The following is a 24891-nucleotide window of genomic DNA, read 5'->3' on the forward strand; positions in this document are numbered from 1 at the left end:
TGAGTATGCATGCTGAAATAAAAATGAAACAAATGAGCTTTAAGAATCTCACTAGCTATTGAGTTAAATCAATAATTAGTTTCTAGACTAAGGACCAAGCCATCGGCTTTCTCTGAGCCCGAAGCAAGGGAGACTAACTCTGCTAAAAGGACCAGAACAGTGCCAGGAGCCTAGGCTCCAGAGCACAGACTCAGGAGACACAGGGGTGAAACCACTTCCCAGACAAAGGTCAGAATGCTCAGCTACCCACCCCGGGAATTCTGGGAGCTCCTTAAAAGCAGCGAATCGTAAAGGCAACATACACTTCTTCCCCCAGGAGCTCTGCGGGGGAGAAGGCGCATCTTCAGGCAGCAGTGAGCGTCTGTCTCACCACTGTTCACAGGGCCTTTATGGAAAGCCAAGCTCTGATACCCCTTGTGTCTGGTCAGGAGGAGAAAGGAGATTTAAGAAAGATTTCTGAAAGCTTGCAAAGAAATATTTACATCTCACGTTGAGATGAACCATAAGAAAATCCATTTTAATCATTACAGCTTCACTGTTTACTTAGATGATTTAAAAAAAAAAAGAATTTTCAGGGCCAGGAGCAGCGTCAGAGCCCAAGGCTCCTCCATGGCTCATCGGGCTGGTCCACCTTGGTATCAGATGCAGTCAACAATGTTAGTTAAAGCAGAGTTACGTTTCACAAGACAAGCACGAGAGCAGCACGCACAGGAACGGAAAGCATGCAAGACGGAAAGGCATGCGCGTCATTCCGGCACCGAGCAGACGGCACTAATCCCCAGTCCACATTCTAGCAGCCTCCACCAAACACAAGAAGGAAGAACACTGAGAACTCACAAATAGTGCTCTATAGACTGAGGCAGTATTTTCACAAAACACTAGTCCCGACGCTCGCCTCTCTTTTAAGTAGCCACACCCAAAGTTTCCCTCGTAGATACTCTTGGGAAGGTGGGAATGGGAGGAGAAAGCAAAGAATGGTGGGTTGTGGTCAATGGAGGCACAGAAGCACTAAACCCAGGATGCAACAGGCAGAGTCAGAGAGCCGCACAGAGACGCGGGGGCGCCGCACACCCCCGTCCCAGCAGGCCCACGGGTGGGGCTACTCAAGATCTCTGCCTCTGATGGCCAGAGCACACTTCATGCACAGAGTGGCCTTCTAACAGCAGGTTGATACATTCACGTTCCTTTCTGTCTCTTGCTTACGTGACACCATTCCATTTTAATTTAATGTGACAAAACACACAGTTCTCAAGAGAAGCCCCTTCGCCACTCCTTCCCTCTATTCTAAAACATACAGCAAACTCAGTCCCATCAGGCACTATAAAAGACTTCAAAACTTAAACTGTGTTTAAAAACAAAAAGTTCTACCGTACAAGTAATTCTGCAGAAAGGTTAAACCTTCACTGAAAGAAAGGGTACAATTATACACATTCATAAACACAGTTAACATCTTTGCAAAACGAAAAAAACAGATGATCAATCAGATTTTAATTGTTAAAAATTTTAAATAAAACAGAGATGCACAAAATACATCAAGTCTGCTTTTGAGCAAAGCCAAATAATGTACCATTTAAACCCTGGAGAAGTGCTGAACAGAATTAGGGTGTGCGTTTCATGAGGTAAAGGGACAGGGTGGTGTGGCCACAGTCAGGAGGGACGCCTAGGCACCCACCCGCAACAAGGATGCACGCAGTGGGCACACACAGGGCCCTCAGGTGACTGGGCACTGACCACCACGCCGTCTCAGAAGGAAACACCCTGCCTCTGGAGACAGCAGTCTTTAACAAAACTGGCCTCCAGCACGATGAAATAGAGCAGACAGGCCATCTGTTGAACAGGTAGACGGGCTCTAAAACATGCTGTTGCAGCGGTGAACTCTGATGACAAGCCAGCGCCCTCAGCGTGGAGGCAGCGCCACAGCAGGGCTGGCTCGCTCGCCTCCTCCTCTCCAAGCGCTGGCACCATCTGTGAAACTGTCCTCCACGGAGCGTGCTCGGGGCTAGAAGCCGTGCGCAGGGCATCCCTGCCTCCATGCGGCCCCTCACCCCGCTGTGCCACAGCCGGGGGGATGCCAAAGGGATTCGATTTTCATCTTCAGGCATGAATTTCAGTAATCAGCACTTTCCCACAGGGTATTTTCTTTCCTAACTACTAAGTGCCTTCTTTTCCTGTGTACTAAAACACGCCAGCGAATTCTGACCACCCTGGGTAAGCCAGAAAGGTGGAAAGTAACACTACATTCACGAAGGGAGTGCAGCTGTATCCCTCTCCACCGCTGCTCTCCTGGGCTGCAGGGAAGGGAAAGCACAGCAACGCGCGCAGAGCACATGGCTAAACCCAGCAGGAGCCGCTGCCAGAAGCCAGCACCTACCGGAAGGTTCCGGGCCGAGTCCAGGTACAAGATGAGCAGCGAGGAGGACAGCCCGTCGTCGGCTTGGTCTTTGTCAGCTCTGATGTCTGTCAGCACCTACAGCGGAAGGGAAAAGCCTCAGCAGGTGGGTTTCCAAGCTCTACCCTGTTTCTGTCTAATTATGCCTACACTGCTCAAGAAAACAAGGAAGATGGAGAAATAAGCATCCTATATACTCAGCACAGAGAATGAACACGACGAGCCTCCGTTCAGGTCACCGTGCTCAGGCGACCTGAGGCTCCCCAAGCCCCCGAAGGGCACCCGAGCAGGAGACCCGAGGCCTCCGAGAGCCTGTGGACGCCTGCAAACCCCCGCTGGCTCTAATCTGCACCAACGCCACCACGGCGATGCATAGCACGCGAGTCAGGTCACTGCTCCGAGTCTGTGAGTGAGCAGCACAGATTCCGGCACTAATCTTAGGGCCAGGACTGTGGGCTGCCGGGGGCCCCTCCAGCACCTGCTCAAGGTTCGACGCGTCGGGCATGAGCGTGAGCCACTCCAGCTTCAAGTGCAGCTTGCCTCTGGGCACCTCGTCCAGGGTGAACCACTGCGGAGAAAGTGAGAGCGGTCAGCCAAAGCCCTCCTGGACCAGACACGCGAGATGAGCAGTCTCTACAAACCCAGAAGTCCTGCCACTTTAGCTCCAGGCCTGAGAACGAGCGGCTGGCCCCAGAAGCTGACAGCAGGGGCCGCTCTGTGTGTTAACGCACTGACTCCCAATGCCATCCCTGTCTGACATGCAAGGACTCAAATGTCCTCTCGTACCACCCAGCACTACCAGGATTCTACATATGGACATCCATAGAATTTAGGGGCCAAGAAAAAATATAACATTGATCCCAAGCACTGAGTTCCAGTATCAGACATGCTAACAAGTGTGCTTTTCCTCATGACTATGTAACAATAATCGGTTCACACTTGTTTCAGCTTAAAAGCCATCAAGCTGTTAACTGAGGACGGTGCTCAAACACTCGGCGTTAGGAGAGACGTCCGAGTGCAGGGCGTGTCTGGGAGGCCCCGTGCAGCACACGGCACGCAGCAGCAGGGCCACTGCAGACGCCTGTCCAGGGTGTGCTGTGTGTGGCTGAGAGCGGCTCTCACAGGGACTTGCTTAACTGTGCCTTATTTATCCAAATCTTACCCATCTTTTAGCAGCCATCACAAACTTGCCTTTTTATCCTTTTTATGCTGATAGCAGCATCTTGCTTGAAGCAGCGTCTGTGGCTGTCAGCTCATGATGCGTTTGTGGGGATCTTTCCTGGGACAATGTCTCATCAACTGCACTGTGCCGCTCTGCTATGCCTCCCAGCCACCTTTTGATGCCCGATTCTCGGGAGCTCTTACCAGACTCTGCCCTGACTCCGAAGCAGACCACGCCTGCCTGACACAGAGTGGGCATGTGTTTGGACCCTTGGGGATTTTGTGTTTCTGGCAGGTGCTGATTTATTTTCACTTCGCTGGTACTGGAAGGCCTAAGTTCCCAACGTCTGTGAGCGGCTGCTAAGTTCTCAGACCGCCGGGGGTGGTGGCCGTGGATGCTCGCCACCAACACTCACGAAACAGAACAATACTCGAAGGAAACTTACTTCATCCAAAAGGCGCTCCTTTTCAACTTCAGTAAGATCAATCATAAGACTACAGAAATAACAACACAACAACTTTAGAACACAGAAAACCACTTCTGAAAACTGAAATTAACTTAAGCATTACTCTATGAAAAAGTACTCCAGAAAAGCAACAGAATGCTAGTTTATCAAGAAACAAGCTCCATCCTGCAAGATTCCACCCAGGTGTGAAGTGAGCAGGGGGCACGCAGCGCGGCAGGTCAGGGCTGGGAACACTGGTCCTCCCCACAGGCAGTGATCTGGAGGCAACCCCGGCATGCGGGCATGTGTACAGGGGAGCGGTGGGGTGGGCGGGTCTACAGGGGAGCCCAGGATGTGCGGGGCGGGCGCATTCAACCAGGGTGGGTGGCACGTGCTCTGTCTGAGCGACACCAGCTGCTCCGGATCGGGCTCCGTCGCGGTGCGCTGAATCAGGCGCTGACCGCCTTTCTAGCCCTGCTTCCTCAGCTCTGACCGGCACCTCCAGGGCCACGAAGGCCTCTGCCTCGTGCCTGGAACGACCCCAACAGCCCGTCTCACTTCCCTCAATAGTCCTGCTCTGCTGGGAAGCGTGAGGCAGCCCGGAGCCAGAGACGAGCAGGGCGGGACAATCGCACGCCTGTCTTCCGCAGCCCCTCCTCTGTCCCTGCGCACTGCCCTGCACGGCCCCGCGTCCCCTGCTCCATTACAGACGCCCGGGGCCCAGCCAGCCCCGGTCTCAGCCGCTGACGCCGGAATCTAACAGAGGCTTTCTCCAAGTCTCATCTGCCCGTTGCCTTGCTTACACCCTTTTCGTTGTTCTTCGATAAAGGGTCTTGCAAATGAATTCTGAGGTCACAGCCTAACACGCAGGCCACCCTGGATGAAACCAGACCTGTTCAGTGTCATTTACCCTTCTATCTTTTTTGCCACAAGAAATTCAGTTATACAGCATATATAACTATATAATCTATATAGTTACAGATCAGGCTAAAGTGTATTTTTTGATAGTTCATATTTTTTCAGCTGTACATGTTCAGTTTAAGTAAACAACTCAGTATTTATTTTTCCAATATACAGGCGCAATGTAAATTACCATCTATCCCCACCCCCATAGGCCAATAACAAATCAGAAGTTCACAAACCTGTTTCTAGAGCCCGGAGCCCAGCGGCCTGCTGGGTGCAAGGCTGGGGAGCTGGGCTGCGTACGGGGCCACAGTTGGTGGCTGAGCACTTAAATGGGGCAGCACACCCAAGAAAGTGAATTTCAAGTTTTGTTTAACTTAGCTTTCCTTTTCTTACTTACATGTAAAACTTGTTTTAGGAACAAAACATGTTTTAAGAGGTCTAAGGTGAAACAAACCTGGCATCAAAAAGCCATTTTAACACACATGTAACATGTAATAAACCTGCTCTGATGTTACAAGTTTAAGAGTGACTATCAAAGAGGAAGAGTCCACACCCCTGGTCACCGAGGACTTACCTCCCGAGAAAGTCGTCCTTGTCTGGGTCTTCGTCAAAGAGCTCGATCTCCAGTTCCTGTCCGGGATGTTCATAGACCAGAGCCTGGAAGGCACCGGTGCACGGCTGTCTCACCCTTACAAGCGTAACCGCAGCTGACGTCGGTGCCAGCAGCTGCTCCGCACCCAGGCCCCACAGTCGGACCCGAGACACGGCTGATGGCAGGAGCCCCGGGGAACTCCCCTTGCACACGGCGCCGCGCTTGCTCCCAGTCTCCGGGGCTGCAGCTGCGGACGTCTGTCCCCTCCTTCAGCAGCCCTGGTCAGCGCTGGGCCCTCACCACCACTCAGAAGCTGGGAGGTCCGGCAACAGACTGGCAGGGGGACCAGAGGCTGGTGGGGTAGAAACTGTACCCCCTTCCAGTTCTTTCCAAGCCGCATGCCCTGTGATACAGCAGTTCCCTCTGAGAGGGATTCTCTGGAGGCATCTTGGCCAAGTGCACTAAATACGGCCCCACGACACCCAAAAGGCACTGGTTACAGTGCTGAGCCCAAAGGCCAGATCCCTCGTGTGGAGATATGAGGGCGTCTTCTCACGTGAGTGGCTGTACCTGGGACATGGAGAGATGTCCAGATGCGCTACATGAAAACTTACACAACAGCACACAACTAACCTCATCGTGGAGCACGCTTGTGTGTTAATGGCCTGTTGTTTACTGAGATAGCTTAACGTGATTAAGGTTTAAAATTGTGTGTGAGGTAGGGATACAAGGTGAAGTATGTTTAAAGATGGAAAATCAAAGCAAAGAGAACTGCGCACTGAACAAGCACGCCACCAGCACACAGCGGGGGCCGGAGCGGACCCCGGGGACGGGCGGGAGCGGACCCCGGGGAAGGACTCTCAGCACCCACCCCTCACCTCACACTAAGCACTCCCTACTCCCTCACCTCATAGACCTCGTTCCACTTCGGACTGAGGTTCTCCTTGATGACCTTGCTTTGGAAGATCTGGTTGCCAACTCGAATCACTCCATAGGGGTCTGACTTCCCCTTGACAAGTCCCTTAAGGTAAGTGTCTTTTCCCTGAAGATCCTGAGCTTCAATAAAATGTATCCTCAGGACACCCTGGAAAGAAGAGCGAACAGACTATTCACCGCTTCACCCGCAGGCCTGGAGCAAAGGCTGGCTCGGGGACATGACAGAGCCTCTCCCCTGCGCAAAGAAGGCAAGCACGAGTGCCTCAGGGGCAAGACCACGGGGCCCAAGGGTCTGACCAGAGGCCAGGGACGGAGGAGCCTGAGTGAACTGCTGACCCTCCTGGGAGGGAGGGGCCCCAGCTGGGCAGGGCCGGCGGCAGGAGCCAGGCAGACGACACAGGGCCTCGTGGGCCCGGAACAGTGCGGTGTCCTGGAAGGAATTCCACGGGCGGTAACTGCAGTGGAGACCAGCACCCAGGGATGTAGGTGACTCTTCCTAAGTCCTTCATACGCACCGATCACTGAGCTGAATTTTTAGAATAATCCTATGAAATACTGTCATTAAACCTATTTTATGCATAGGAAACTGAAACTCTGAGATACATACATTCACAGACAACATAGTTCTCTTTCCCTAAGATGTTCCTTAATTGATAAAAAACATCCACCCATATTTCTTTCAAGGTAAACACAAGTGGTAAAGTTATCTTTTGAGGGGGTAGCATTCTATACCATAAATACTTCAAGTTACCAGGTACTGTTCATGAACCAATCAGCAGAGGATGACACATATTTTTACAGATAAATATATGCAGATGACACCACCCTTATGGCAGAAAGTAAAGAGGAACTAAAAACCCTCTTGATGAAAGTGAAAGAGGAGAGTGAAAAAGTTGGCTTAAAGCTCAACATTCAGAAAACGAAGATCATGGCATCTGGTCCCATCACTTCATGGGAAATAGATGGGGAAACAGTGGAAACAGTGTCAGACTTTATATTTTTGAGCTCCAAAATCAGTGCAGATGGTGATTGCAGCCATGAAATTAAAAGACCCTTACTCCTTGGAAGGAAAGTTGTGACCAACCTAGATAGCATATTCAAAAGCAGAGACATTACTTTGCCAACTAAGGTCCGTCTAGTCAAGGCTATGGTTTTTGCAGTGGTCATGTATGGATGTGAGAGTTGGACTGTGAAGAAAGCTGAGCACCGAAGAATTGATGTATTTGAGCCGTGGTGTTGGAGAAGACTCTTGAGAGTCCCTTGGACTGCAAGGAGACCCAACCAGTCCATCCTAAAGGAGATCAGTCCTGGGTGTTCATTGGAAGGACTGATGCTGAAGCTGAAACTCCAGTACTGTGGCCACCTCATGCGAAGAGTTGACTCATTGGAAAAGACCCTGATGCTGGGAGGGATTGGGGGGAGGAGGAGAAGGGGATGACAGAGGATGAGATGGCTGGATGGCATCACTGACTCGATGGACCTGAGTCTGAGTGAACTCCGGGAGTTGGTGATGGACAGGGAGGCCTGGCGTGCTGCGATTCATGGGGTCGCAAAGAGTCGGACACGAGTGAGCAACTGAACTGAACTGAGTGCTTAGACACTGTGGTCACATGTTTAAGCAGCATGAAGGGTGGGTCCGGGCAGGCTCAGACGGTCCCCAGTGCTCACCGAGCACAGAGCCCGCAGCCCAGGAGCACGAGGATCCCTGTGTGCAGAGGCAGGCCTGCGTTCTCCGAGCCGAGGACGCTAAGTGAAGGGAGAAAGACATCCCCACTTCACCCGTGTCCCATCACACCTGCTGAATGCCAGCAATAGACTAACGGGGATATGAGCACTGGGATGCTGTTACTTTGAAAAGAGCAGGACTGCTCATGAATGTTGGTCTGTGCACTGTTACTAAGATCGAGCTTAGTAGAAGGGTAACAGGCAGGGGGAAAGGCTGGCTACTTCTACTTCATGAAACAAACTGTGAACTGAGACCAGACACCACGTGACAGGCTGCCCACTCCACCTCTGGAGCCCACGGTTGGTGAGACCACACGGGCGGGGCGCAAACCAGTAGGAGCAGCCCTCCGAGAACGTGCTCTGGACCTCGGGCAGGATTCCACACCCGTGGCTGGCAGGCCCTCGTGGTCTTGGGCTGAGGTCGTTTACTTTACTGAAATGAAGGTGCCTCCAAGATGTGTGGTCACCTCTGTGTGTGAGGTGCCACCCCAACCTACAGATGAAGACACTCTGAGGAATGCACTCCCAGACTGAAGCTGCCGCCAAGCCCCAGGCCGTGACTCAGCCCAGCCCTGCCCGCTCACTCCGTCCGGGGGCTTAACACCCACGGCACGCCTGCCGCATCCAACCCTGAAGCACTCCAGACGACTGCTCCTCACGCCTGGCAGGAGCCTAACACAAGGTTCCCAGCTCAGGCTAAAATGTACATCTTACACACAAGCAGAAAGTGCTTTCTGAGGCAGTAAATAAGTTGTCACAGCTGTCCTTTACAGCGTGCAGTGACATCTGCAGAATTAAATTTCTGTGAGTACCTCTGAGGTTTAAGAACTGCCCTTAAGTCTCCGAAAGCTTTAGGCCAAGTGGCCCTTCAGTTCAGTTCAGTTCAGTTCAGTCCAGTCCAGTCACTCAGTGGTGTCCAACTCTTTGCAACCCCATGAATCGCAGCACGCCAGGCCTCCCTGTCCATCACCAACTCCCGGAGTTCACTCAGACTCACGTCCACCGAGTCACCTCCTAAGGATGGGCAGGACAGACCACTTTTACAGCATCAAGATCCACATGGCAAAGTCATTGTTAGGAGAAATACAACACTCAGCACCCATGTACGTGAAAAGTTCCTCAGTCCCTTTTAAGTGTCAATGAGCACATGCTTACCTTTGGTACAGGAAATCGCAGCTGAGCTATCTGAACTTCGCTGACAAGAGGAACTGTGATTCGATTGGGAAGCACCAGATAGTTTGATATTATATCCAAAATGATAGTATCTGATAAACCACTGTTAGGTGGGAGGTAAAAAAAAACACAGCGATCAGACACTTCATGATAGTTACCACCCGTAACAGTGAACTCGGCATAAACATGATCCAATATCCCACCAACACGTCAGAGCGAGTTCTCCTAACACAGTATTTATGCTGCTGTGGTGACAATTACGTGGGATTTATTCTAAGAACATGAGGTAAGATTCTGGCTACATTTCTCAACGTCCTAAATCACACTCATACATTTCCACGTAACTTTATCATTGATTTAACACTGAATATACATTTAATTAAATTTCTTATTTTAACATAAACTTTCAAACATACATAAAAGTGCAGAGAATGTGAAAACAAGCATTTACTCGTTTCGCATTTATTACATCAAACTCATCTTTCTTGTTATATATGCAGAGCTCCTAATGAAGTAGAAGAGTTGACAGTTCATTCTTCTTTGCACTTTATTGGGCACTGAATTCCGTAATCAATCTGAGACAGTATACGCCACTGCACATTCAGTAGCAGGAATAGAGCTGTGGGGGCTAAAGAAACGAATGTCCTTCCAACATCTTTTTTGTCTCTTCTTTGTACATGTGTGTAAATGGAGAGTCAAGGGTCTCTGCAACGCCACTCCTGAGGCACAGAACCTGAGCTGCATGGCTGTGCGAGAGAACCTTTGGCCAGAACTGCAGTCCTGGGAGAAACTGACTTCTCGCCAGTGCTCCTCAGATGTCAGCATTGCGGACATGGCAGATGTAAGGGACTACAGCCGGAGCATTCCCTGGGACACAGTGACAGTCCTACCGCGCCCTGAGAGACGGCTGTGCGAGAGAGCCTTTGGCCAGAGCTGCAGAGTCTTAGGAGAAACTTACTTCTTGCCAGCACTTCTCAGATGTCAGCATTACGGACAAGGCAGATGTAAGGGACCACAGCCAGAACATTCCCTGGGACACAGTGACAGTCCTATCACGCCCTGAGAGATGGCCGAGCCTCGCTGCAGGCTGGGGTCCAAATGTCAACAAAGGCGTGGAGGCTCAGGGCCAGCCCTCTCAGCTCAACGTGGGAACCACGTTCCCCAAACAGCTCTGCTCTTGTGAAGAGGCCAGTTAACCAGTGTCTACACTCCAGAGGAACTCAGAGGGCGTAAGCTGCGGACACTGGATCGGTGCTCCCCAAGCTGACAATGAAGTGGTCCCTCAAAGCTTTAGCACCCAGCACACTTACTTCAGGCAATCTCCCTGCAGAAGCACGAGTTTTGTTTATTTCGAAAAATCTACTGAGACAGAAGGCACCTCACTGCTGACGCAAGTGCTTCAGGAAGCTGCTCGCTGCCCCGGTGGTGGGCTGCGCCTCACCTCCCGCTGATGCCCGTGCCCCAGCAGAAGGCCCAGCTGGCACCTCCACCGACGGCTCCCGAGTGGGGCTGCACACCCCCCGAGCTGCCGTTCCCCCCGTCCTGACTGCGGCAGGGCTCAGCACACAGCACAGCTTCCTCATGCCGTCCGCCCTCCCAGTCTTCCTGATCCGGCCCTGGCCATCACCTACAGCCTTCACCTCTCACACTCAGGTTAGGGCTCCTCACTCAACAGTGGTGGGGAGAGCGAATACGCGTGGTGAGGTGAAGTGACTCAGGCATCCTGCCACCTCCTCACACCTTGGCTTCTGCTCTGCAGTCAATGCAGGGAGCAGGCAGACGTTCATTTAGTAAAGCTTGGGGTAAGATTTCATTATGTTAGGTTCAAAGTTATTAAATATTTACTTTTACAAGATAAAGGCCTGCCACAGCTGTTACTTGATAAGATCTTCACAAAATACTGGCCCAAGTTTTATGTTAAGCACACATGCATATATTTTGCCGCCTGAAATGTACATAATCATATATGAATCATGTCATATGTGCTGCTCAGTCGCTGCAGGCGTGTCCGACTCTGCGCGACCCCAGAGGCGGCAGCCCGCCAGGCTCCCCGTCCCTGGGATTCTCCAGGCAAGAACACTGGAGTGGGGTGCCATTTCCTTCTCCAATGTCATATATAAATATACGTAATTTCAAAGGAGTATTTTACTATATTTCTTTTATACCATGGCCTCATTTTTGCATGGCGTGTCTGTTTCCACCTGTATTTCTAATATATATGCATATATATTCTTAACAATATATGCAATCCTATATAAACCTAATAAATAAGAATGTTTTATATGTGTATAGAAATCTATATATAAAACAACAGCTTGAAGGTATGCCACACAGAGTCTGTCTTCACATGAATCCACGAAGTGAGCCGAAGCTGCGTCTGCACGTGTGTATCTGTGTGTCCTCGTGTATGTGCGTTTCTCCCTTTCCGCTGGTTTGGGACTGACTCCAGAGCTGCGGGCTGCGCCCACTGGCTCTCTCTGCCACAACGCTACTGCAGAGACGCCTGGCAAGCACGGGTCATGGCACTGAAGGCAGGCAAGCAGAACGCACATTCTTCTCTGCACTAAGGAACAGCAGGGACTTGCTGTTCTGGCCACTGACCGGCACCCTTTCCTCCAACTCCTGGACCCCTTCCTTTGGGGTACTTCCTGTCCTTCACTGCAACTTTTTCAAGGAATTCTCTGCCTCCTCTCAGGGTGGGCACGAGACCCAGACCTGATCATCAGAACCAGGAAAATTTGTCCAAGGAAAGGTAGACCAACAGAGGTCAACTCTGGAACTTCAGCTGGAACCAGAGGGACATTTGCTGGAATCTTCTACTGAGGTTGCTAAGCATGCCACAGCATAGAATCTAGAAGCTGCTACTTCACAGCAAGAGCCTGCCTGGCAACAGAGCCACACACAGGGAACGTGGGTCAGGAGCCATCCCATGGACGCCAGTGCCTGGCCCCCTGGCCACCTGACAGGGCCGCAGGCCACACAGCGCCCAGAGCAGGCGCTCTCCACACGCTTGGCAGATGGAAGAACAAACTGTGTGTCAAAACCTTTACTCGCTTAATGAAGACCAAGTGAGCTGGGTTTGTTCTTGAAAGTAAGAATCCTAATCAACCCTTTTACAAAATTCTTTTAAAGCTGTCCTTTCCAAGTATCTTTTAAAAATAACGGTACTTTTCTATATCCAAAAAATCATAGTACCTAAAAAAGTCTTATTATTACAACTATGCCTCAGTTTATTAAAGCCTTCATTTTTTCCTGATAATGAAACAGAATAAAATTCTTTCTAATGGCCACTTCAAGGAGATAATACATACAAAGGAACAGAAAAAAAAGCAGCCTGAACCAAGGCTTTCATAATGCAATTTTCTAAGCGAAACAGGGAGAAGAGCCTCACAGATTAACAAAGTGTCCACCAGGAACACGCGTAACTGCAGCCAACACTCAGCGCACCGTAACCTGAAAATGCAGCGGTGAAATCGGAAGAAGCGAGCTTCCTGCTTGGTGGTGACTGAAGGTCTGCCGCTGTCGCCTTCCGTCTTGGAGGACAGACAGCCTGCAGCCTGACTAGGAAACCTCACCGCCCTCACCGGAGGGACGTGCCCCGAAGGCTTCGCCGCTGGTGGGGAAGGAGTCCTCAGGTTCAGACACTAGAGCACACGGAACAGCAAAGCCCCCCAGCGCATCCCGCAGCCGCGTGTCGGAGCGGACTCCTCCCCGCCCTGGAGGAACGCGTCAAGGCAGAGAAGGCAGCAAGGGATGGGGCGGCACAGCTTCAACGCAGCCAGAAAGGGCTTGTCTTGAAACATGTAAGCGTGAAAACTTTTTAAACTTTTCTTTATTTTTCTGGGATATTAAAACACCAAAACTGGAAAGACACCTCGTGACAAATGAAATGGCTCCACTGAGCCCCAACAGGGCTCGCGTGCAGCTGCAACCCAGAGCCTGAGGCGCAACTCGGGTTCCGGAGCCTGAGCGCCCTGCCTGAGAGGCAGAGACGGGGCCCGGGAGACGGCGCTCAGCCGCTGGGCTGTCTCACGACGCCGACAACGCACATGCCATCAGCAAGCTGGCCACAGGGCACGACAGAGTACTTACTTCAATCCAGGAATGTCGAGAAGATTAGTCAGTCCTGTCCAGTTAATTTCTAAAAGCTGTTTTTAAAAAAATGGCAAATATAGTAAGTATGCAAACTACTTCTAATTATCATTATCAAATTATACAAGTCTGTTTCTTTATAAATGAAATGGGCTGCTCAGTACATAATGCTGCCCTATACCTTGATTTTCACTTTATAAAATATCAGAGCTGTTGTCCCTTATTGGTACTGATAGCTTGCCTGTTCTTATGTTTTTTGATGTCATAATTTTCTCCAGTAAAATCGTTATTATTTATATACCCACCTTCCTATTGATGAGCACTCAGAATATTTGCAGTTTATCTTTTTTGTAAGTAATGGTCATAGCAAACACCCTCTTCCCACAACACAAGAGATGACTCTACACATCTACATAACCAGATGGTCAACACCCAAATCAGACTGATCATATTCTTTGCAGCCAAAGATGGAGCAGCTCTAAACAGTCGGCAAAAATAAGACCGGGAGCTGACAGTGGCTCAGAGATCATGAGCTCCTTATTGCAAAATTCAGGCTCAAACTGAAGAAAGTAGGGAAAACCATTAGGCCATTCAGGTATGACCTAAATCAAATCCCTTATCGTTACACAGTGGAAGTGAGAAATAGATTCAAGGGACTAGACCTGCTAGAGACAGTGCCTGAATTACTATGGACGGAGGTTTATAACACTGTACAGAAGGTGATAACCAAAACCACTCCCAAGAAAACGAAATGCAAGAAGGAAAAGTGGTTGTCTGAGGAGGCCTTACAAATAGCCGAGAAAAGAAGAGAAGCAAAAGGCAAAGGAGAAAGGGAAAGATATGCCCTACTGAATGCCTAGCTCCAGAGAATAACAAAGAAAGAAAGTGAAAGTGAAGTCGCTCAGTCGTATCCGACTCTTTGTGACCTCATGAACCGGGGCTCACCAGGCTCCTCCGTCCTTGTGATTCTCCAGGCAAGAATACTGGAGTGGGTTGCCATTTCCTTCTCCAGGGGAACTTCCCGACTCAGGGATCGAACCCAGGTCTCCCGCATTGCAGGCAGACGCTTTAACCTCTGAGCCACCAGGGAATAACAAAGAGAGATAAGAAAGTTTTCTTAAGTGAACAATGCAAAGAAATAGAGGAAAACAATAGAAAGGAAAAGACTAGAGATCTCTTTATAAAATTGGAGATACCAAGGGAACATTTCATGCAAAGACAGGCACAACAAAGGACAAAAATGGCAAGGATCTAACAGAAGCAGAAGAGATTAAGAAGAGGTGGTGAGAATACACAGAACAACTATACAAAAAAGCTCTTAATGACTCGGATAACCACGATGGTATGATCACTCACCTAGAGCCAGACATCCTGAGGGGCCCTTAGGAAGCATTACTATGAAAAAAGCTAGTGAAGGTGATGGAATTCCAGCTGAGTTATTTCAAATCCTAAAAGATGATGTTGTTAAAGTGCTACACTCATTATACCAGCAAATTTGGAAAACTCAGTAGTGGCCACAGGACTCGAAAAGGTCAGTTTTCACTCCAATCCCAAAGAAAGGCAATGCCAAAGAATGTTCAAATTACTCTACAATTGCATTCATTTCACATGCTAGCAAGATTATGATCAAAATGCTTCTAGCCAGGCTTCAGCAGTACATGAACCGAGAACTTCCAGATGTATAAGCTTGATTTAGACAGGGAGAGGAACCAGAGATCAAACTGCCAACATCCACTGGACCATGGAAAAAGCATGGGAATTCTAAAAAAACATCTACTTCTGCTTCATTGACTATGCTACAGCCTTTGGCTGTGTGGATCACAACAAACTGTGGAATATTCTTAGATGAGAATACCAGACCACCTGACCTGCCTCGTGAGAAACCTGTATAGGAGTACGTCAAAGCTGTATATTGTCATTCTTGCTTATCTAACTTATGTACAGAGTACATCACGGGAAATGCCAGACTGGATGAATCACAAGCTAGAATCAAGATTGCAAGGAGAGATATCAACAATCTCAGATATGCAGATGACACCACCTTAATGGCAGAACGTGAGGAGGAACTAAGGAGCCTCTTGATGAAGATGAAAGTGGAGAGTGAAAAAGTTGGCTTAAAACTCAACAATCAGAAAACTAAGATCATGGCATCCGGTCCCATCACTTCATGGCAAATGGATGGGGAAAAAGTGGAAACAGTGTCAGATTTCATTTTCCTGGGCTCCAAAATCAATGCGGATGGTGACTGAAGCCATGAAATTAAAAGACACTTGCTCCTTGGAAGAATAGCTATGACAAAACTAGCCAGCGTGTTAAAAAGCAGAGACATCACTTTGCTGACAAAGGTCTGTATATGCAAAGCTCTGGTTTTTTCAGTAGTCATGTATGGATATGAGAGTTGGACCATAAAGAAGGCTGAATGCCAAAGAATTGCTGCTTTTGAACTGTGGTGTGGAGACTCTTGAGAGTCCCTTGGACTGCAAGGAGATCCAACCAGTCCAAAAGGAAATCAGCTCTGAATATTCACTGGAAGCTCTGATACTTTGGCCACCTGATGTGAAGAGCTGATTCACTGAAAAGGACCCTGATGCTGGAAAAGTTTGAGGGCAAGAGGAGAAGGGAGTGACAGGATGAAACGGCTGGATGGCATCACTGGCTCAGTGGACATGAGTTTGAGCAAGCTCAGGGAGATAGGGAAGGACAGGGAAGCCTGCTGCGCTGCAGTCCATGGGAATGCAGAGTCAGACATGACTTAGCAACTGAAGAACAGCAACAAAATGATTCCGTGACTATCTTTCCACACACATGTTCTCACAGAGACGAGCAGTCACAAAGTGGAAGCTCTGGTCAAAGATATATGTTTATTTTTTTATGGTGACATACACTACCTTGTTGTTCAGTTGCTAAGTCGTGTCACTACCTAACTGCTCTAATAGTGTACCAATTTACACTTCCATCAAAACTGTATGAAATGTACTTTCTTTACAGCCACACCAAACACAGATGTTAAAAATCAGTCTATTTGGCAGTTAAAGAATGGTTACTCTATCACTATTTCAAACAGCATTTTCTTGATATTTGGAGAAGGGAACAGCTACCCACTCCAGTATTCTGGCTTGGAGCATTCCCTGGACTGGACAGTCCCATGGGGTCGCAAAGAGTTGGACACGACTGAGCGACTTTCAGTTTCACTTTTTTCCTGATATTACTGGGATATGTTCCATCCATTTAGTCAACTTTTGTATTTCTTTTGCTCATTTTTCTAGTGGGTATTTCGGAGAAGGCAATCGCACCCCACTCCAGTACTCTTGCCTGGAAAATCCCATGGACGGAGGAGTCTGGTTGGCTCCAGTCCATGGGGTCACTAAGAGTCGGACACGACTGAGCGACTTCACTTTCATTTTTCACTTTCATGCATTGGAGAAGGAAATGGCAACCCACTCAACTATTCTTGCTTGGAGAATCCCAGGGACGGCAGAGCCTGGTGGGCTGCCATCTATGGGGTCGCACAGAGTCGAACACGACTAAAGCGACTTAGCAGCAGCAGCAGCAGCAGCTAGTGAGTATTTATCTTAGAATAATTTCTATATAGTTGGCTAAGATTCCATTAAACAGATGTGGACAGGTAAAAAGTACCGATTGAAGCACTGCTGCTCCTGTCAAGATGGATACTGCACATAACGCAGTCACTTGTGCTTTACGCTGTAGAAGCCGCTAGTGAAAGTGCATGGCCTCGACTACTCAGCCACGCGAGTGGCAGAGCTGGGGAGTGAGCAGCTGTGAGTAACTGAAGGGTCAAGATTCCTGGGGACGAACCCAAACTCCAAAGCAACAACTCTAATAAAGTCCTGAGAAACCAACCTCCATAGGACTCCCCGGTGGTTTAGTTGCTAAGGCGTGTCCAACTCTTGCGACACCATAGACTGTAGCCTGCCAGGCGCCTCTGTCCATGGCATTCTCCAAGCAAGAATACTGGAGTGGGTAGCCATGCCCTCCTCCAGGGCATCTTTCAACCCAGGAATCAAAGCCAGGTCTCCTGTCTTGCAAACAGACTCTTTACCGACTGAACGAAGAGGGAAGCCCCATGGACGCCCTAGACCGCGACTGTGATCTCTGGATGTATCTTCCACTAAAGGGAACAGGGGACTTTGAAGAAATGGCTGATTCTGGGTCTGGGGCAAAAACTGGTAACAGGAGCCTGGGGCATGTTGCTGAATCAGAAGGTCAAAGAGACTCTCAATGGCCTTCCCAAAGGGCGATCGCGTCGAGGGACTACAACTAGATTGTACACTCGGGGGTACCAGGGCGCCCACTTGCAGGACGCTGGTCAGAATGATGGGAGGTACCCGAATGCTACCCAAGTTCAGAGAAGCAGAATACTAGGGGGACGGAGAAAGAATCCACAGGAGGACAGACTCAGTTGAGTTTGAAGACATATGAATGCAAGAAGGCAAGCTCCAGGCACGCCTGTTCAAGGCTCTGAAGGGGGAGCTGGCCTGTCCCTGAGCACAAGGGAGGCCAGAGGACACAAGATCCAAGCTGGAGGGCTATGGAGGGAGAGGAATGTGAGTGACTGTTTGAGGACGAGACTGAGGGTGTGTTACTGAACAGGTGTCCAGGTATGTGAGAGAGAAAAGTTCACCCAGCCCTAGGGGCAGATAGAGGAAAAGCAACTAAAATTAGTGCCCTCCCTATCAGCCCGCAGTCTGGATGGATCTCCCTTTGGGACACTGAAAAGCCAGTGGGAAGTGTTTCCAAAGAACAGGAAATTACCTCTTTCTGAAGGTTGAGAAGCAGCAGTGAGGGATGGGGCGGGGGTGGGGTGGGGTGGGGTGGGGTGCGGGCAGGGCAGGGGCGGGGCGAGGCAGGGTGGGCGTGGCCGGGCCGGGGCGTGGCCGGGCCAGGCCGGGCGGGGAGGAGACCCCCTGCACCTGGAGCCTCAGCAGCCTGAGCAGGTACAGGAGCAGGGCACCCTCAGCCTGAGCGCCCTCTGAGGGCCTGTGGGTCCAGCAGAATCCGAACCCAGAGACACTGCTCATTTCAGGGCTGCCTGCCAGCCTCCTACACAGGAAGTTTGTTACAGACAGACTGGTGGCTCCGCCCTTCCCCAGAGCTTTTGAATTTGCTGGTCTGGGCTGGTGATCAAGGTCACGAATGTTTTTCTTATGCTTTAACAGCCCTGAGACTTCCAGCTTCCACTTGGGACGCAGCAAGCTGGGAAGAGTGTCACTCCTGAATGCACAGAGAGCTGAGGTGGCAGGCGAGCCGGAGCAAGCCCTGAGAGAGCCAAGACAGAAAAACAGGAGAGACAGACCGGCTGCCCAGAGGCCAGGGCAGAACTCCCTCTGCACCGCACAGCTGCAGGGTGCTGAGAGCAGGCCAGGCCCTCCCGGGACACGGGGGTGGGGGTTGGGGGGGTGCCGCTGAGAGCTCCAGCACCCGGGTGGTGCGGCAAGAAGCTCCAAAATAATGCAGGGTATCAGCCCCCCTCCAGGAAACTCAGAGAACATCTGGCAGGATAAATACCCCCAAACTCCCCAGGGGCCCCATTCTGGGCCCTCCTCAGCGCAGTGGGCTCCGAGGACCCCCCTGCCAGTTTCTGCCTCATCACCTCACTGCTGCTTCCCACAGAGGGTGGCAGGATCAGCCTCCAAGACCCTCGTTCAAACGCTGTGTCCTGCCCACTCCTGGTCTCAGGGCCAAGGACCTGTGCCTGGTGCAGCTGGAAGGGAGGGGCAGGCCAGGACAGAGGGAGACGAGGAGGCTCGCTCCTCCTTGGGGCCATGGCAGCTGGGACTCTGGCCTGCGGCCTGAAGGACCAGAGGCCACAGTCTCGGGGGGAGAGAACGAAGCAGGCAGAACAGGCCTGAGAGAGGACGGCAGCCCCAGTGGCCACGCGCCAGTCGCCCTGTTCCTGATGCTCGGCTGCAGCCCCTGCATGGGCTCCATGAGACAGCAGGACAGGCTCCTTCTGCTTTTAAAGGCCCCCTTCCCCCTCCTCCTTTGCTTAATGTACATCAACTGCTTGCTCCTTGGAAGAAAAGCTATGACAAATGTAGACAGCGGACTAAAAAGCAGAGACGTCACTCTGCTGCCAACGGTCCATCCAGTCAAAGCTATGGTTTTTCCAGTGGTCATGAATGGATGTGAGTTGGACCATAAAGAAGGCAGAGCGCCGAGACTTTTGAACTGTGGGGTTGGAGAAGACTCTTGAGAGTCCCTTGGACTGCAAGAAGATCAAACCAGTCACTCCTAAAGGAAATTAGTCCTAAGTATTCATTGGAAGGACTGATGCTGAAGCTGAAGCGCCAATACTTTAGCCCCTGATGCGAAGAGCTGACTCATCTGAAAAGACCCTGATGCTGGGAAGGACTGAAGGCGGGAGGAGAAGGGGCTGGCAGAGGATGAGATGGTTGGATGGCATCACTGGCTCAATGGCCATGAGTTTGAGTAAGCTCTGGGAGTTGGTGATGGACAGGGAGGTCTGGCGTGCTGCAGTCCATGGGGTCGTAGAGTCAGACATAACTGAGCGACTAAACAATGACGTCAATTGCTGGAGTCCTAGCTAGATGGATTCAATTTCTTTTCACAATCACTCTTAAAGGAAGATATTAATTCCATTTTATAGATGAAGAAACTCAATCCGTGGATCACAGACTCAGAAGACATGTGCTTTGCTACCGGGGAACCCAGACCACCTCCTGGAGGAGTTCTAGAAAAGGCCTCCCGATTCAGTCTAGTCTAATCCACACTCCTGAGATGAACCTAAATGTGACCTAAGGATTCTGAAACACCCTCAAGAGTATACCACAGAGGCAACGCCAATAATGTCAAGTCAGCATGACTGGGTGGCCACCAATTTCTGGGACATGTCCAAGGGCAGACAGTGGGTCTCCCTGGCTCTTTCCAGAACCTTCATCCAAGCTTACCAAACCTTGACCTCTGCTGTCAGGACCCCACCAGAACACTAAACCTACATAGAGGAAAATATTTTATTTGTTAAATACCTGAAGACTTCTGTATGCCAGGTACTATACTGAGTGTTTTTACCCACGGACATTTAGTTGTCACATCTAATCTTTTACTGGAGGTATTACTGTACTCTCCACGTTACTGATGGGAAAACTGAGGCTTACAGAAATCAAAAACAGTTGGGCCTCAGTGTCCAAGGGTTCCAGCTCCATCTCCTCAGATGTAACCAATCAAGGATCAAAAGTATTCAGAAAGAAAAAATATTCCTGAAAGTTCCAAAAAGCAAAACTTGAATCTGCTGCACTAAGGCAACCATTTACATATCATTTACATTTCAACTATTTACATAGAAGTTACACTGTATTAGGTGTCACTACTGATCTGGAGATGATTTAAAGGATGCAAGAGGCTGTGCAGAGGTTATGAGCAAACACTACGCCATTTCCTAAGGAACCTGAGCATCTGTGGACCTTGGTTGTGGGAGTCTTGGGACCGTCCCCTATGGAGACCGGTGGCGGGAGATGGCAGTTTGATCAAAGAACAGGAGGAACCGAGAGTGGGAAGTGAGGCTGGGAGGCCTGCGTCCATCACTGAGCCTGAAATGGGGCAGCGCGTCCGTCCATGCGCTCCACGAGGGCAGCACTTCAGAAACTTGCAGTTTTGTTTTTTATAAAGCAAGTAGCAATCTAAACAAATCAGCAAGCAAAACGATGTACAAGAGTTTCAAATTCAAAGATTCCCATACGTCTCAATCATCTAGTCAAAATCCCAAAATCTTCATTTCTCATCGGGGTGGGGAAGGACTTGGTAGACGGCAGGGAACTGTGCTCTCATATTTTCCAGATGAAAGTGACCGAAAAAGCCCCTTTTCTCTGAAGATTGTGCTTAGGGGCTGTAATTCACCATATAAGGGTACCAGTGATTCTCAACCTCTCACAGCCACATCCTGCTTTTCTGAGTACTAAAATTTCATTTGGAAATTAATATTATAACTTTATTTTTATTTTTTGGCTATGCGGCATGCGGGATCTAGCTCCCTGAACAGGATAGAACCCTCACCCCCTGCAGTGGAAGTATTGAGTCTCAACCACTGGACCACCAGGGAATTCCCAAACGTATTAGTTTTATGAGGAAAAAGTAGTCTATCAAGAGATGTTAAAGCATAAAGAGGTGAAAACATACAGGATTCAGGCCTCAAAGGGAATAAAGTGCGATAAGCTCTTTCCCTTCACTCCGCTCTTTGGTATGCACACGTTCTTGCCAGTGAATGGGAAGAAGAGAATGAAATAGGCCTTGACTTACTGGCTTTCTAAGGAAGAAGACAGACAAAGCTCCTACTAAGGGCATGTCTCCAATCAATGGTTCCAGGATCACCCGCATTGTACCATGAATCTAAATTTAAATGGGAAAACAAAACATTAATGGAAATAATTTCACAGGCCCTTATTGACTCAAAAGGAGAATGCAAGATCCTGACAGTGACTCCTGAGCATATGACTTCAGGTTTCTCTAACTTCAAAGAAATTCTGAGTTAATAAAAACGTCACAGTTTTCTTTCTGAATAGAGCACAGAGCATCTGAAAATAAAATGAAACTTAAAAAAACCTTACCTGTATACTCTGCACACCAGCTCTACAAAAATATCGCTTGATCTCCAGATCGATCTCACAGTTCCCTACAAAACTAGCAAAGAAAAAGTTCTGATTACACTCTCTTCACAATCACAGACCCAGGCTCTACAATCTGAATACAGTGCTAGTAAAGCCACCAAAGCTGGGCTGTAGGCGGGCTGCAACCCGCAGGCCAGCCAGGCCAGGGTTCCAGCACCTGGGCCGCGGCAGCCGCAGCCCCCAGGCTCAGCACGGCCACATGGAGGGCGAGGCGGGCTGCCTGGCCAGAGGCCTTGTTACAAATGTCACTTCTCAAAGGGCAGCTTCTGGAGCAGTGTCTTGATGGAGTATAGTTTTCATTTGTCTCATAAATAACTCTGTTTGTTTAAAACATATACAAAGCTTAGGTCATATTTCATCACAAACAATGTGCCCGGGCTCCCCCACCGTGAGAAACCAGCAGTGCTCAGGCCCTCAGAGACGTTACACCTGTTTGAGGTATCAGTTTTACTCAGCGACTGTCCCTTCAATCGTTAATGTGAACACCCATGAACGCTGTGTGACGCTGCATGTAAGGCTTTGTCTATCTTCATAAAAACGTGACAGGCCCACGATGTTTTTGTGGATCCTGAATGGTCTGATGCCCACCCTTGATTCTAGAAGTGGGTCATCCTGCTCCTGCCCTGGAGCATTGGGAGGAACAGTGTCCACAACAGACAGTGTCCAAGCACATGAGCAAAATATCAACAGAAGGCATCTGGGATGAAGTCTGCCAACAGTCACACTCCTGCCGTAACAGTCACTACCTATAGATTCTTTTGGTGAAGGAGGTGCACACAATCAAGGACACATTTTGGCAGAAGGTTGCTAGTAGTCACAAGAAGCAGACATCTTTGTTAATGACTGTAGAGTTTTTCTAGCTATGAGAAGATGAAAGAAACTGGGCTCATAAAATCTTCTCTTGAAAATACCGAACTGCTTGAAAGTCAGTTCTGCCAGTTTTCCGAGAGCACAGAGGGCCTCATTCCTGGTCTCTGCTCTGAGCTCCTTCCAGGGGTGTGGAAGGGCAGCGACCCCGGTGGCTGGTGACCGCACCCTTGTAGAGGCAGATGGCGGATGGCAAGCTTTCTCCACACACCCTAAGATGGGATCTTGCGATGTTATATTCTCTCTCAGTGACTCCCTCCCCAGCTCTACAGGCAGTACTCTAGTTACAGTTCTTGTCTGGAACATAGGGAAAGGTAGAATGCAGACTGCTTCAGAGACGTAAAGATCTAAGCTGCCTAATTTGCATACGCTGCTGTGTCTGCTGAAACCACAAAAGCCAGACTGCAGTCTTCAAAATGACACCAGGTAAGAGACTCATTTCAGTGTTTGCTTAACAGACGTGTGCGAAGGGCTCCCTCGGTGATGGAATGAGAGAACAAGGTTCCCACCCCCTGAAGCTCGCCCTCAGCCCTGTGGGCAGCCTTGCCAGGTGCAGCTGGCCCCAAGGCAAACACGGGGCCACCTCTTTAACTCCACTCATGACAGCAGTATTTGCAGTGGTGCCAAATGTGTTGAACGCAGAGTTTTCCCATCACATTACATCATCATAACACTCTGTTTCTTTCTAAAATAAAGGCAATTGGTGCGGACTCTGTTCATTTACTACATTAATACACTTTAGAAACTCAAAGATGACACGATAAAAAAAATGACCCTTAATCAAAACAAAACCAACCCTGCTGAGCCGTGTCAGTCAGTAGCTGGCACACAGCTGGGCAGGGGCCTCACAAAGCCATAAGCAGGTTCTTGAAGGACAAAGACGAGAGCCAGAGAAGCCCTTTACCACCAGGGAAGGCACTTGGCAGATCCCTAATCGATTTCTCCCAATTATTTTTTATCGTGGTAAAATATACATAACACTACCATCTCACGCATTCTGAAGTGCAAGGCGGTGGCATTAAGCTCATTCAGGCTGCTGTGCAACCATCACTACCATCATTTCCAGAACTCTCTTCATCCTGCAAAACTGAAAGTCTATGCCCATCACTCAGTGACTTCCATCCTCCCCTCCCCAGCAGCCTGCAGCCTGCTCTCTGCCTGTGTGGGTCTGCTCCTCGAGAGGTCTCCCACGGGGGGAATCACACACCATCTCTTTGTGACTGTCCTGCTTCATTTGGCATGATGACCCCAAGGCCCGTGCACCCACCGTAGCTGGATGGACACGGCCCACTGTGGGATCTCCTTCTCTGTACAGCCTGAACGACGCTCCCCTGCACGCACACAACACGCCTTCTTACCCGTCCAACAGTCAGTGAGCACCCGGGTCGCCTCCATGCCTTAGCTATCGTGAAGAAAGCGGCCGTGGACTGAAGTACGCAACTACCCCTCTGGGAGTCTGTCTTCCGTTCCTCGGGGTATGCACCCAGAAGTGGAAGTGCTGGGTCATATAGTGACTGTTCCTTGTTTCTAAGGAGCGACTGCTCTGTTTCTACAGCAACCGTGCCCTCTGTAGTCCCACCATCAGTGTGCCGGGCTTCCGACCTCTGCACGTTCTCACTCGCCATTCTGGGTTCAGAGCTGCAGTCTGATGGGTTGAGGCGCCGCCTCGCAGTGGCTTTAGCAGCGGCGTCTGCAGCCCTCGTGCGGTTGTGAGCACTAGTCTATCTGCCTTGGAGAAACGTCCATTCCAGTCCCTTGCTCGTTTCTGAACCACACTGCTTTGCTGCTGTTGTTGCTGAGTGTAGCAGTTCTCTACATATTCTGAATCTCAATCCTTTACCACATATTTGATTATATGCATATATCTGATTGCACTGGCTCTTTACAGTGCTTCTAGTGTTGGCTTTTAACAATATTAAGTCTTCCAAACCACACACATGTGCCGTATCTCTGTGTATTTAC

At 49.7% G+C, this 24891-nt stretch overlaps 1 protein-coding gene across 1 annotated transcript in view; it reads right to left on the bottom strand.

The window, feature by feature from the left end:
• The window catches only part of ESYT2 (extended synaptotagmin 2), an 82920-nt gene that overhangs the window by 17844 nt on the left and 40185 nt on the right, over positions 1 to 24891 (bottom strand). Inside the window, exons 5-13 of the mRNA XM_052639261.1 lie at positions 22003 to 22075; positions 21695 to 21784; positions 13421 to 13476; positions 9311 to 9431; positions 6402 to 6578; positions 5477 to 5559; positions 3997 to 4045; positions 2868 to 2957; positions 2372 to 2467 (exon numbers count right to left, since the gene is read on the bottom strand). Of these exons, the coding sequence (XP_052495221.1) occupies positions 2372 to 2467; positions 2868 to 2957; positions 3997 to 4045; positions 5477 to 5559; positions 6402 to 6578; positions 9311 to 9431; positions 13421 to 13476; positions 21695 to 21784; positions 22003 to 22075 (835 nt within the window). The remainder of the gene's footprint in view (positions 1 to 2371; positions 2468 to 2867; positions 2958 to 3996; positions 4046 to 5476; positions 5560 to 6401; positions 6579 to 9310; positions 9432 to 13420; positions 13477 to 21694; positions 21785 to 22002; positions 22076 to 24891) is intronic.

This window comes from Budorcas taxicolor, chromosome 4 (assembly GCF_023091745.1).
Source record: "Budorcas taxicolor isolate Tak-1 chromosome 4, Takin1.1, whole genome shotgun sequence".
NCBI lineage: Eukaryota > Metazoa > Chordata > Mammalia > Artiodactyla > Bovidae > Budorcas > Budorcas taxicolor.